At 44.8% G+C, this 13,924-nt stretch overlaps 1 protein-coding gene across 1 annotated transcript in view; it reads left to right on the top strand.

The window, feature by feature from the left end:
- Window positions 1–5,825: 5,825 nt before the first annotated feature.
- Window positions 5,826–13,924, top strand: part of TMPRSS2 (transmembrane serine protease 2) — a 20,529-nt gene continuing 12,430 nt past the window's right edge. Inside the window, exons 1-4 of the mRNA XM_015634784.2 lie at window positions 5,826–10,272; window positions 10,972–11,128; window positions 12,257–12,328; window positions 13,738–13,924. Coding sequence (XP_015490270.1) covers window positions 12,314–12,328; window positions 13,738–13,924 — 202 coding nt within the window. The 5' untranslated portion in view covers window positions 5,826–10,272; window positions 10,972–11,128; window positions 12,257–12,313. The remainder of the gene's footprint in view (window positions 10,273–10,971; window positions 11,129–12,256; window positions 12,329–13,737) is intronic.

The following is a 13,924-nucleotide window of genomic DNA, read 5'->3' as shown; positions in this document are numbered from 1 at the left end:
TGAGTAACTAAATCTGGCTTAATTGGCTGAGCAGTTTGGATTTATTGCTGCTTTGTGCTAGACAAAGCTAAACTCTTACATCAGTGAAAAAAACAAAAAAAAAAGCCCCAAGTGTCAGGAAAAAAAAATAAATTATACTTTAAATGAAAGTTGTCATTCAATTTCTGTGCCACAAGAGTAGGATTATTTTAATGTGGGTAGGAGGTCAAATTTCTAGGTCTAGTTCTCTTCTGATATGGGAAAATGTAGCTGTATTTACATGATACACCCAGAAAAATCCAAGAAAGAGCAAATATTTGAATTTTTATTCTCTCTTGTTATACAATAACAGGAGAAACTTAGTGAAACAACATGCACATGAACTAAAGTGAAGGTCACTTATTATTCCTGTCTTCCCTCTGAGAGGGAAAAGATTTTAAGCAAGATTTTGAGCAAAAATTTTAATTTTGTAGCTCTGAAACTTTGCCTCTATAGTAGAAAACTGAACTGGGGGGGAAAAGGAAAAAAGAAATATAATTGAGAACTAAGAAGCCCATGACCCTCTCCTGTGTCCCAGATAAGGAGTAATTGGGGTAAGGAGTTGTGTTTTTTCAGCATATTTAGTCATACCCTAACAAAGGATGACCTTCTGCTTCATTCAACAGCTGGAATAAAATAAAAAAAAAGATTATATTTGAAGATGCCTGCCCATTTATCTTGATTTTCAGCTATACCTGCAGCAGGTAAATTTATGTGTGTGTGTGTTCGTGGTAATACCAGCCAGATGCAAATGTACTTCCAAAGTCAACATACATTCAGTTTAAGCTTAGTTATTAAATGACTAATTATGTTCCCAGGTTTGGTGTAGTTTTATGGGTGAGTGGGTACCTGAAGTTTGTCAACCACAGGGATCTTTCATGGTACCAAGGGAAGAAAAAATTCAGAGAGGACACCCCCATTTGAATATTTCTGGGTTTTTTTTCCCCCCTCCTGGGAAATTCCCTGCAGATGGCTCTAATTGTAGTTCTATTGGAATGGTAAAAGGAAGTTTTGTGCTGAAATCCCAAAGTGTCAAGGGCAAGCTCACCCTGAGTGTTTGGATTTAGGGAGACTTTATCTCCCACTGCCCTGAGTTTTTGATTAGACACCTGAAACAAGGGCAGAAATCAGAATACAAGGGAGCATATGGCAAGTTGGGCATTAAGTGGGTGGGAAATGAACTGTGTTGACAAAGTGCCCGCAGAAACAAAGGGAGTTATGACAAATGACCTCATTGTGGTCTTGGGAATCGGAGGGGCAGGTACCAATCTCTCCACTCTCGTGACCAGTGAAACATCACAGAGCCGAGTCTGGAGGTTTAGGTTGGGTTTTAGGGCAAGGCTCTTCCCCCAGAGGCGCTGGCACTGCCCAGGCTCCCCAGGGAATGGGCACAGCCCCGAGGCTGCCAGAGCTCCAGGAGCGCTTGGGTAGGGATGCCAGGGATGCCCAGGCTGGGATTTTTGGGGTGTCTGGGCAGGGCCAGGAGCTGGACTCAATGATCCTGATGGGTCTCTTGCAACTCAGGATGTTCTATGATTCTAAAAATAGGAGGGAAGAGCTATAGAGCAGGGCTGAAGAGGTGCCATAGGAAGCCAAAGGTATCCCGGGGTAGGATGCACAATGTTAACTGTAAGAGATACCTCGGGGTGGGGACAGTCTGGGACACGGCAGAGACCTCTATAGTCGAGTTAGATGTTTGTAGTTTATTTCAGGGTGTGGGAGAGAGAGACAGCCCTGCTAGGAGCCAGCAGATGAAGCTCAGAGCTGGCTCAGAGGGAACAATACAAAAGGGGGGAAAATATGAATACATGAGTTCAAGACTTAAGATAGCTAAGAAAGAGAGTAACAGAAGTGAGAGAGCTGGGAAAAGAGCAGGAAAAAGAGAGAAGCAAGAGAGGAAGCTCTCCTTTACAATTGCTTATATAATCTATACATTGAATATTCTATTCCTTTACTAACCAATCTTTCTAAGTATACTAATACAGTAACATTTGTGTGTGACCTATAGAAATCGCTGCTTTTGCATATTTTTAGTTACCTCAGGGGTACTTTGGACTTTTCCTTATAAGACTGGGGAGAGGGGTCTCAGCTAAGTTTTATTGGGGGAAAGAATGTGTTCTGGCATGCCAGACAGGTTTATTTGAATTATTCAAACCGTGCTTTCATTTGTATTTCTTCCTCAGCCTTTCTGGCTAAGGAGTCATATCTATAATTCCTTTCTGATTCTGCCTTCCCAACAGTTAACAATGCCAGACACCTGAAAAGAGCAGTTTATTCATCAGTTTATTTATTTATTCAGATGCTTATTTGGCGCCAGTCTGTGGAAAGGTTAGTTTGTTTTCCTGTGAAGGACCAGAAAATCACATCCAAAAATCGTTTTGTGGCAGGAATATGGAGGAGGAAGCGGTTTGCTAAACATTTAACTTATTAATAACTTTTATTATTAATACCATTGAACTATTTAAGCGCGATAAAGGTGTTTGGAGCAATTGCTCGGTCCACAGCCCGAATTCTGAGGCAGCAGCCTCTGCCGAGCAAGACCACATCCCTCTCCAGCAGACACTGCCTGCTCCTCCCAAAAAATGCATCCACCCGGAAAAAAACCCAACCCTGCCCTGATTTAGAGGTTGTTTATAATCCATTAATAAAACGAATGCTCCGCATCCCGCTCCGCACGACTTAAAGCACAATTACACGCTCAGGGAGCTATTTGGGGTGAGATAACAGGGCCACGAGCTCAGCCCTGGACCAGGGAGGACAAGCTGAACAGACCAGACAGCTTCTGCTGCCAAGAGGAGGCAGTGACCCCCTCCCCACAGCCAGGCTCTCCTGTTCCTCTGACCTTTGGCAGCAAGCTGAGTTAACCTCGGCGAATATTAACCCGGGCTCAAAGGGGAAAAAAAGAAAAAAAAAAAAAAAAAAGGGCTTTTACTACTCCGGCAAAGCCCTTCAGTAAAGCAGATAGCAGCCAGGAGGGGAGGGAATAAATGGGGAAAAGAGGGTGGGAAAACGCTGTTGGCTGAGCAGCTCAGCCCTCTCCGAGAAGAAAAGGTGTTAACAGAGGTAATCAACGAGCTGCTGGCGGACGCCCAGATCTTCAAGGCTGTAACTAAGCAGAGCTCCATTCATTTGAACCGAGCTGCCCTGGATCTCTCCCCCAGCACGTCTGGTTGTGTTTCCTAGCGCACAAAGTAACCCCGGGTCCTCGTAAAGGGTTTAAACTCCTTCTGCCCAGCTCTTCTTGTGACACCTGAATTGATGTCGCACCTTAAAAGCGTGTATTTTTAAAAATCTCTCTCCTTACGCGTAGGCTTACAGCAAAACATCTGGACAAATCCAAACTGAGCCCCAGGATATTCTAAACTCAAAAGAACTACAGTTTTGGATTATAACTTACTAGGTTATGTCTTGAGAGATGAAAGGGGCACCATCAGTACAGCAGTACATAACCTCCAAGCGACTTTCAGAGAAAAACATACGTGAATTTCCAGAGAAAATAAGTGTGCAGCTTCTCTAGTAGAACAGAACTTGAGGGATTTTTTTTTCTTGTGGCCATGACGCCAAGTAACAATTAGCAGGGCTATTTTCCTCCATTTTGGTAAGGAAACTTAACAGGGAAATCTAATGATCAGGCACCCTGCTTCAAATTGAAAACATCTGTAAGGTCTGAAGGCCATCTACTGCTGTGAATTAAAGACAAGGACACGCCACACAGGTGGGCATGTTAGAGAACCACAGACGGTGACACTTCAGTGTTTTCCTTGTGTCTGGGATGATTTTACCTTTTATTTCAGATTAAATTTGAGATCAAATTCCTCTAACTGAATCCATACTGGAAAACGACTGAATCTCACTGATTCATTTTGGGTGCTCAGGAGCAGAAATAACCCCCAAAATGGTGCAGCTTAAAAACCCAAGATAAAGTTCAAAGACGTTTTCGACAACACTCCTTATGTTTTTGTACCGAGGGGTCTGCAGATTCACAGTTCTCTCTGAACAAACACACGGACCTGGAAAAATACTGAAGGTACGATCTTGGTGCTCTTGATCGAATTCCTTGAGATGCATTAGGAAATATAAACAAACCCCAGACACTTGCATGCCAAACTTGTGTACTTTGCCTTATCTGCAGTCCCCATACAGAGATGTTAAGGGTAGCATGCAGCAATATTGCCGCTAAATCGGGGCTGTTATTAACAGTAAGTGGAATTTCTTCATTTCAGAACTCACTTTGCCAGTAGTGCTCTGAAGTTTTGGGATGTGAGTAGATTTTTTTTTTTTTTTGATTGTTTGTTTTTGTTTTGGAGCTCAGCTTTGGCAGAGAAGAACCCTCTCTCACTTTAGGTCTGCTTTACAGGTGGCACCACAAGTCACCAGAGCGTTGTAAGTAACGCGACCATTGAGATGACAGTACTTTTCCAGAATGCCCCGTTATTAAATGACCCTAAAAAAAGTCCAAAGAAAACGGAAGTCATTTTCCCCGGCCGGTATTTTACGAGCAATCTTTATCAGGTGCTGACCTGCCCTGTTCGGGGAAGTGTTGAGTCCTTATTTGCCTGCAACACCCTGAAACGGAGGCCAAAACAGGGACCCATGGGCGAGTTCAAAACACGGGGCGCAGCCACAGCACGCTGGGCTGGAGCAGGGAAAGACAAACCCGGGGGTCTTGGGGGGCGCAGCCACCTCCTCCCCCTCGCCGGGCTCCCTTCGCTTCCGTCCGGCTCGGTGGGAAGGGAAGGGAAGGGAAGGGAAGGGAAGGACCCGTGTCCCTCCGGGGGCTCGGGGCAGCGCCGGGTCCCGCCCGCAGCGGGAGGAAGGGGCCGGGCGGCGCATCCACCTGCGGCCACCTGTCCCTGTCCCTGCCCCGCTCGGTGACTCCTCCCCGGCCGCCCGCCCGCTCCCGGCTCCCTCCGCCGCCTCCCAGCCGCTCCCGCAGCCCCAGGTAAGCGCTGCTCTCCCCGCCCGCCGCCCCTCCGCCTCGGGAAGCACCGTGCAGGGGGGGAATCGCCGTCCCGGCTGCGTTTGGAGTTAACTGAGCAACTTGGGCTGTGCTCGGGGGGGATGAGGAGGGACCGCGGCGGCGCCTGGGAACCCCCGGCCGAGGGTGGGAGGCGCCGGGTGATGGAAACCGAGAGGGGACGCGGCTTCCCCCGTGTTCCCCTGCCTTCCTCCGTGCTCCTCTGCCTTCCTCCGTGCTCCTCTGCCTTCCTCCGTGCTCCTCTGCCTTCCTCCGTGCCCCCCTGCCTTCCTCCGTGCTCCTCTGCCTTCCCCCGTGCCTTCCCCTGTGCCCCCGGTCCGCAGCCGCTTTCTCCAGCGGGAGATGCAACCCGGGAAAGTTGCGCTTCCCCGGGGGCCGGGGTGTAAGGGAAGCCGGGAGCCAGAGGCACCCGGAGGAAAGAGGTGGATGGGATAGCCGGGAGCCAGAGGCACCCGGAGGAAAGAGGTGGATGGGATAGCCAGGAGCCAGAGGCACCCGGAGGAAGGAGGTGGATGGGATAGCCGGGAGCCAGAGGCACCCGGAGGAAGGAGGTGGATGGGATAGCCGGGAGCCAGAGGAACCCGGAGGAAGGAGGTGGATGGGATAGCCGGGAGCCAGAGGAACCCGGAGGAAGGGAGGAAAAGGAGGATGATGGGCACTGTGGATTCTCGCGGTCCGAGAAGGTGCGGAGGGCTCAGCCAGCGCCGGCCCGTCCCGCACCGCTCCAGGTAGAGCTTGTCCATCTCCTGCCCTGGTGATGAAGGTTAAGATTGGGCAACTTCCTCAAGGTCACCGAGAGGGCACAGAGAGTAAATCAGAACGAAGTTTAGTTCTGGGGACTCTTCGGTGTGTATTAATGCATTGGGTTCTAGCAAAAGCGCTAATTTCGGGTGAAAGTTGGCGCAGCTCGTCAAGCGATTTTGGAAAAGTAACTCTTAGCGGAGCCCTACTGTTGAAAGTTCAGTGCCAAAGCTCTGAAGTGACTCCAGCCCACACCTCCTCGCTGGTGGCTTTATGTTCATTGCTTACCTGGACCTCCAATCTCACCCTCAGCTTCCTGGGTGGGTGTCTGTGAATTTAAGGGAGCATTGTCAACACTGAGCCTTTGTCCTGAGCTAAGTAACACTGCTGTTTCCAGTGATTTAGAAAGAGCTAAAGGAAGCAGCTTGGATTATTTGCATCATCTAGGGCAGTATTAGGTGGGGAAAGAGGTGGACGTTGTGTGTGGCACAGATCAATGAACTGGGAAAATGGCAAGTTGTGGCTTTTACCTACAGGTGTAGATGTAAAGCCAAAAGACAGGTGGGCTAAGATAAATGTTGATGTCAAAGCAGGACTTCATGTGCATTTTTGTCTTCCTTTCTTTCTTAAAACTGTTAAAATTTATTCTGGTTTATAGGACAGCCAACCTAGAGCAAATTTATCAGGGTAGCCCAGCCTGAAATTGGAAATAAGTTGGAACTACGTTCCTGGATGTTGATGGAAAAACAAAGTAACACATTATTCTGGGATGCTGGTCAAAATATTTGTCTTGGAGTTGCCAGTCCTGTAGATATGGGCTTTTCCTCCTGTGCCAGTCCAGGGCTGGTCCAGCCTGAGTAGCTGCAGTGCCATGGTGGTGGCTCAGTGGTGCCTGTGCTCTGCAGCGGTGCTTCCCCCACAGCTTTGATGTGTGCACCCTGAAACCTTTCCTGGCAACACGAGCCTCCCCGTGGAGTGAATTCAAACCTCCTGCCAGCAGGATTTGCTTTTCACTCTTATCTGCCATAGACCCCTTAGAAGTGGTTTGCAGCTCCTCAGGATGTGTTGGTCACGGGTTAAAAATCGCTGACCTGGACAGGTATCTAAATAAGTCTGGTTTGTTAACATTGCTGGGCTTTATTTTCCTGCAGTGTGGGTACCTAGTGCTACCTTATTCGTATCATATTAATATGCAGCTCAAATATGGTGAACAAGTGTTCTTAAGTGGTTTATTTCCTTGCCAGTGACTTTCAGTGACGTAGACAGACACTTGAATTTAGCCAGAAGGTAACAATCAAATATGAAGATGACTGGCAAACATGCTTCTGCCAGAAAGTTATTTGCTTATGCCTTGGAAGAAGGGCAAGGGCAGAACCTGGGATGAAGGGTAGGGGAAGTAAGAATCCAAAGGCCAATCTGGCTGTTGCTGCATCCTCCAGCTCCTCCTGTGATCTGGGAGTGGGTGCTGTGGTTTGCAGTGGGTCCATCTCTTACCGTGCCAGAGCCTCTGGTTCTTCTGGGCTCTTGGTCCTTTCTGCTTCAGAAATGGCTGAAAGGCTCCTGTGCCACTCACCATCCACTCAGTGAAATGAGAAAAAAGGAAAAAAAGAGCATTTCAGCCTCCTTCCTCACCCCACTGCTCCTAACAAAGCACGTGAGGTACTTGTGACGAGGCTGAGTCTGAAGTCAGTCTGTTTCCAGACAGATGGCAATAACAATAATAACAATAATAATGATCATAAACGATTATTTGTAGTATGAGTATGGCATCCTATAACTTTTTAAAATGTTACACTCAGAGATTTTTTAATGTCTCCTTTTTTTTTTTGCACGTGAAAGTAGAATTAATCTTGGTTTCCTGGCCTGGGGAATACTGCTGATAGTGCTTATCAAGAGGCACTGTTTTTTAACACCTCTTGATAAGTAGTTGTACAGTATAATGGCATTTTAGGAGCTAATCTAGAATAGCTTCAGAACTATTTCTTAGGAGCTGTGAGAAGGACTAGGTTTTATTTGTGGCTGCCTTTCATGTAAATATTTGCACAGTCTCACGGAGTTCTCTGAAATACTTGTGATGTATTACAAGTATTACTTACCTTACTGCACAGGCACGCTGAGTAGAGCTCACCTCTGTTGAGAAGGTTTGTTGAAAGGCCAGGACACCGTAGGACCCTGATTTTAATGAGTTTGGGACATTCAGTCAATTTGTCTTTGATCCTTGCCAGAGGACAAATGGAGTAAATTAAAATCACTTTTTTTAACCATCACAATAAAAATATTCAGTGCCACCTCCTGAAGAAGTGTCAAGGAAATCTTGTTAATGAAATGGGATGAAAAAATCTTATTTAGCTCCTTTCCTTTTTCATTCATAACTGGATTATTTTTAACCTTTCTATACTTCATTTGCAAATCATGACAATTTTTGTTACTGATTGTTAAACAGGAATCTTGACCATGTTTCTTTCCTCTTGTCCAGGTGACAAGGCAGGAACTGTCCTGTGAAATTGCTCTGTGAAAAGGTCATAAAAATGAATCTGGAACTTCTTTGCTTGTTTTTCCCCTTTTTTTATTTTATTGCCCCACTAACCTTTCCTCCACACCATTATATCATGGTTATATTGTGCTCATGGTTATGTTGCTGAAACTTCCAGGTGGTCATAAAATGGTTGGGAATTTAAAAAAAAATGAAATCATGTTTCCTTTCTGCTGTCATCAATGCCATAACAGGTTGGCTTGCCCTTCTTTATGGTTGAGCTTTGCACTGAAATTACTCCTTTGCTATCTCAGTGAGTTGAGATTGTTGGTTTGCTCGATACAGGGAATGATTTGGATGTGATGCAGTGTGTTAGGGTCATGTAGAATGTCTGGATGCTTTTATGCTTCCTCCTTTTAGAGGGTGAGCTTCATTCATTTGGTTTTTGACTGTTCTGTCCCCTTACATCTTTCTGTTTACATGTGGTTGCTTTTACATAGGTCTAACTGTGACTAGTTTTTTTTTGTTCTGGGGTTTCTTTTTCAACTGTTGATAGCTATCACAGAGCTTTGCAAACAGCTGATGTTGTTTCTGTTTCAGGAAACAGCACAAAACGTGTACTGGAGCAATATGTAAATGCAGGAAGCAAGCTGCTGCCAATGGAACTCTGGTTTCCTTGGCCAGTTGAATTCACAGTGTTGAACTGGGATATCTGGGGGCACTTATTCCATCCTATTGACTTGGGCATGGAAACAGCCTATGGGGATCTCTGTGTGAAAGCTTGTGGAAGCCAATTAACAATTACAACTGGCTGAGTGCTGAGGAAGTCCTGTCATTTCTTGCTGGACAGCCAGGGTAAAAGGCAGCAGGTCTGGTGTCATGACAAAATCCTGCTTAGGCCTTCAGGGTTTCTTTGCCTTTCATTCTGTCGGTTGCCTTTTTGGGATGATCTCCTGGCCAGCAAAGGACACAGGAGGTGTGAGGGGGCCATGAGCTGTAGTGAGGCAAAAGCAGAGTCTCGTTTTTGCCCAGAATTCACCAAAATTCAGCGAGGGATGTAGAAGCAGGTGGTGGTGAGGACCATGTACAGCTGAGCAGCACAACTCTGTGCTTGGTGTTTCCTGTCCAGGGCACTGTTCCTGTTCCAGAGGAACTGTTCCTGTGGTACGGAGAAGGACAAGCCTTTGGAGGGCTGAGAGTCTGGAAAAGTCCATTTTGGATTAAATAAGACATCATCAAATGAAGTACAGACCAACTTCTGCTGCAACTTTTACTTAAAGACCTGATTTGCAGAAATCTGTAGAAAAACTTCTAAAACATCCAGAAAGCTGTTGGATTGAATTTGTTTTGAACTAATCTAATACTTTTATTTTTTTTGTATTGTTGTTTGGCTGTGTTCCTTTTTTGTTTTAATTTTGGACAGATTTACTGGAAATAGTGATGCATTTCTTTAATCTTAGTGACCCATGATAGAACATTAACATGTTAAGGCATATGTAAGAAGCTCAGATACTTCAAGTATCAGCTGTGAGGCAACACATTTTCCTTTATTTTTCAGTGAACTGTGTCTCAGTGGTGGCTTTTTACTCTTTGTCTCTAATGTCATTAGAAACAGTGGCTTTATTCCTGAGTTTTGAAAGAAAAACACACTCAGTTTTGGAGCTTTTGTGTTGCTGGGGGTCTAAATGCTGGTTCTGCTCCATCCATACTGGAGGTTTTGAAATTTAGGGGCTTGACTGTGTAGGACTGATGGGTCCCTTTCATTATTGGGTGCAGTTTTGCTGGAAGGTGTTAACAAGCCAACCCTCAGGCCTCTGGTACCCTGTGACACCTTGAAGCCTGCTCCATCCTCCCAGTTCCCTTGTCTGAGATCTCCAGCTCCCTTTAGAGGACTCCTGAAGTTTGTTTTTTTTCAGATGCACCCAGTAAAGCGCTAGAATAGCTCAGCAGACATCAGGAGGAATGAGGGAAGGAGAGTTGTACATTCCCACTGAACTTCTCTGCATCATCAGAGCGAGTTTATGACACTTTTAAATGGTCTATTTAAATTTGTCTGAGTGAGGTGAGTTAGAGGCCAAAGCATTGGACTGAGCTAAGGCAGAGCAGTCCCTTCTAGCTCTCATCTGTTGGGATGGGGGGAGTGTTTGACAGGTCAGTTTGGTTCTCCATGACCCAGCTTCCTTATCTGAGAAGTTGTTGCAGTTCCCTTAATGTGTTTGTAAAACATTTCGAAGTGTGGGAGTGATGTGTGCTTAGGAAAACCAAATTGTATCATTATTGGATGCTACAGATTGATTTTTGCCATAAACATTTCCAAAACCAACGAGAGTTAGGTGGTTTTGATCTCATGTAATTTTAAAAGACTGGAAAATGTGTATGTGTAATATGTCAGTCTGTATTTACCTATGAGTTCCTGTATTTTCTAACAGGGAAACTCTTATTAATCAGAAGCTGGATAGGAAATAGATTAACAAGAACTGAATTGGGAGTGATGGTAGAAAACCAGCTAAACAAGAGAGATATTTTTTCCTCAGTTCATTTAAAAAAAAAAACAAAAAAGCAAACCAAAACTACTCCCAGAAACTCCCAAAAAAGGGGGAGGAACAGTTTCCCTGTTAATTTGCAAAGCCTTTTAAATGGTAATGTAAATAAAGTTCTTGGAATTTTTTGGTCATAGTACCTTTTGGCTTACCTCAGAACCACCACTTCCCTCTGGTATCACTAAAATTCCTAACCCTTTTTATCCCCCTCTCCTTTTCAGAGAAGGAGGAACAGAAACATCCTCCTGTGATTTATTTGTCCCTAAGTCTGGGCAGAGCTGCACTTCCCAACTCCTGTGAAGAGCTGGGCAAGGATGGATGGGACATAAATCAAAGCAGAAGTCCTGGAGCCTTAGTCACCAGTCTGATGGGCTTTCAGTAAGTATGAGTAAGACTCCTTTCTCACCTGTCTGCCACACAAATAAGTTCAGTGGTGCCTTATTTACACCTCTTTGCCAGCTCTGAAAAGCAAATACCAGCATCAGCCTTCCTGAAGTGTCCCCAAGAACTGGCACTCTTGAGGTGCCAAGCAGATGTTGGAATCTGCCTCAGTGACATTTGCAGTTCAATTTTGGGCAAAGTGATGCCTTGGTGGAGGTTCTAAAAAATAACCTTCTACTTTGGGCTGAATTATACCGTGTTCTTACTGCAATGTGCAGGGTTTTGCTCTGCAAGGTAGAGAAAAGTGCAGGACTGAGGCACTTTCTAGGCTTTTTTTCTTGTAAAGCAACATGAGAAGACTCAGTAGATAGCAGCATTTATTAGAATGCTTGTGGAGGTGTATAAATGCCTGTTTTAGATCTGCACCAGCAAAACTTTCTGTACTTCTTGTGTCTGTGGCAATCAGTGGTTTTGCTCAACGTTAACGTTTAACTTTAAAATAAACTGCTGGATGCTTGAAACATTCGATGCAGGATTTTACCCTCTCTTTGTTTGCAAATCTTTCATTTTATTGTGGCACAGCTCCCCTGCCACGCTACTCTCCCTGTTTTTGAGACAACCACACCACACAGCCAAGAAAGCAGAGAGTAAGAGTGACAAAAACATGCTTGGTGGGGGCTGCAAGTTGTGCTGTTGAATTTGTATTTCCTGATGCTTTGCTGGTTTCTGTGTCACAAACCTCAGAGTGACACAGGAGTAAGTGCTGAGAGAGGCAGGAGGACCTGAACACGGCACTGACACCCAGTGGGTCGCTGCCAGGATATTCTTTAGAGAGTGAGCACTGACTTGACCTTCTCAGTTTTTGCTGCCCTCGTGCTAATGAATAGTTGCCACTGTATAATCCTCTGCCTTGTATTGAGAGGCTGCTGAGATCTGATTTCATGCTGCACCTTAATTTGTACCCTCTCTTCAAGTACTTCCGCTTGGTTTCGTTTGGGGCTTCTTTTAAAAATTTGTTTTATTTTCCCTCTCTGCAAATCTGGCCTTTTTCCAAAGGGAAAACTGACGAGAAAGCTGGACAAAGCCTCCAGTTGGGATTGTTTTCTTTTTTGTTTGTTTGTATAGGTTCACACTTTACTCCCTGACACTTGAATTGTTTCTGTACTGTTGACAAAGGAAAAAATGGCCTCTACTCTAGTAAGTAAACAAAATATTCACAATATTCATCTCTGTTTTTTGTTTTTTTTTTTTTCCTTTTAATATGGTTTTATTTCTTTATATGCAACAGCTCATTGAGTGATGTCCTGATTAACAAGTGTTTTGAAACATGGAATATTCGTTGGCCAAAAGGGGAAAAGATTTTGTTAGGCAGGTGTAGGAGGCTGGAATTAATCAACATTTCAAGTGCTCAGATACTTTCAGGGTAAAATTATGCTTTTGAGCACATTCTTTTGATTTATTTAAGCTTGTTTTGGTGGGATAGGTTAGAATGGCTTCCAACTAGTTCTTAAAGCTCTTCCAGGATAAATACTTGTGAAAAACAAGGTTCACATAATTTTTATAGAATTTAAAAGGTTAATCAAAAAGACAATTAGGAGAAAAAATAAATTATACAGATACTGCTGGGTGTCTCTGCATTCAGCTAAGAGAGCACACCTTACTAACAAAGGATTGTCCCTTAAAAACAGAACCCTACTACATATCCACAAATTCTCATACATATTCATACATTCTTCTTAGGATCTTTGGTGTTCTTCTGTTTAGTTTTCTCTTGCCCCCTTCCCAATAGATCAATCTTCTTGGTGCTATTGAGATTTACATTCTCTGATACCAGAAATGCAATAAATTCCTCCCCCCAGAGTTCTGGTCACTGCTGTCTTCATCTGAATAAGATAGTTTACAAATGCAGGAGTTCTCTAGCTATTTTTTTTTTTTCAAAAGCAGTTTTTATTTTAATACTATGCCATAGCCTAACATACATGTATTATACTACTATTTCTAAATTTCATCAATAACAGAAATAAAGAAAACTATATTAATACAACAAAATTTCTCATTCTTATACACATAACATTCATTTTAATATTTGTGAAAACCAACAATAAAAAATGTATTTATAACAAATTCCACCAGCTATTGCAGGCCAGTGTGTGTCAGAAATAGCTTAGGTGTACCTGGTGCTGTCACAGCACGAAATGGGGCAGTAAGCATTTATCCTGGACCTGGACAAAAGCTGTCACTTGTCAGCATTTCTTTCTGTGCTGGTGCTGCCCACAGCTGTCCTTGCTGTTTATTTCTACCCTGTCAGACATCCCAGGGCAAGCATTTGTGCAAACATCTCAGGAGGGCTGGGCTCAAGGATCCTTCTTGGGCTGGGTTGCTATGGATCAGGAAATGGATCTTCTCAGGGGTTTTCCAGCCTCACAGCTCCGTGTTACTTTTATTATTCAAAACATGAGGTTTTAGGCATGTTCTGTGGATCTCTGTGTGCAAAGTGGAGTCACCAATAAGCGCTCTGTGTGCAGGGGTTGTATTTTACTGAGTGGGGCTCTGCAGTCCTCGTTCCTCACCTTCTCCTGTCTCCTTCCTCCCCACACCACCCCCAGGGCCCACCACCGCCGTACTACGAGAACAGGGGCTTCCAGCCAGAGCCCATCTACGCTGCCAGGCAGGCAGCAGGTGCTAGTCCTTACCCACAGCTCTTCTCTCCAAGCGCTCCCTCCGTGCCAAGCTACGTCCCAAGGGTTGCCACCCACCAGTCCAGCAGGCCGGTAGCACCCCCACCCAGGAGAA

The sequence above is a fragment of the Parus major genome, chromosome 1 (assembly GCF_001522545.3).
Source record: "Parus major isolate Abel chromosome 1, Parus_major1.1, whole genome shotgun sequence".
Lineage (NCBI taxonomy): Eukaryota > Metazoa > Chordata > Aves > Passeriformes > Paridae > Parus > Parus major.
This window is presented reverse-complemented; position numbering and strand designations above follow the sequence as displayed.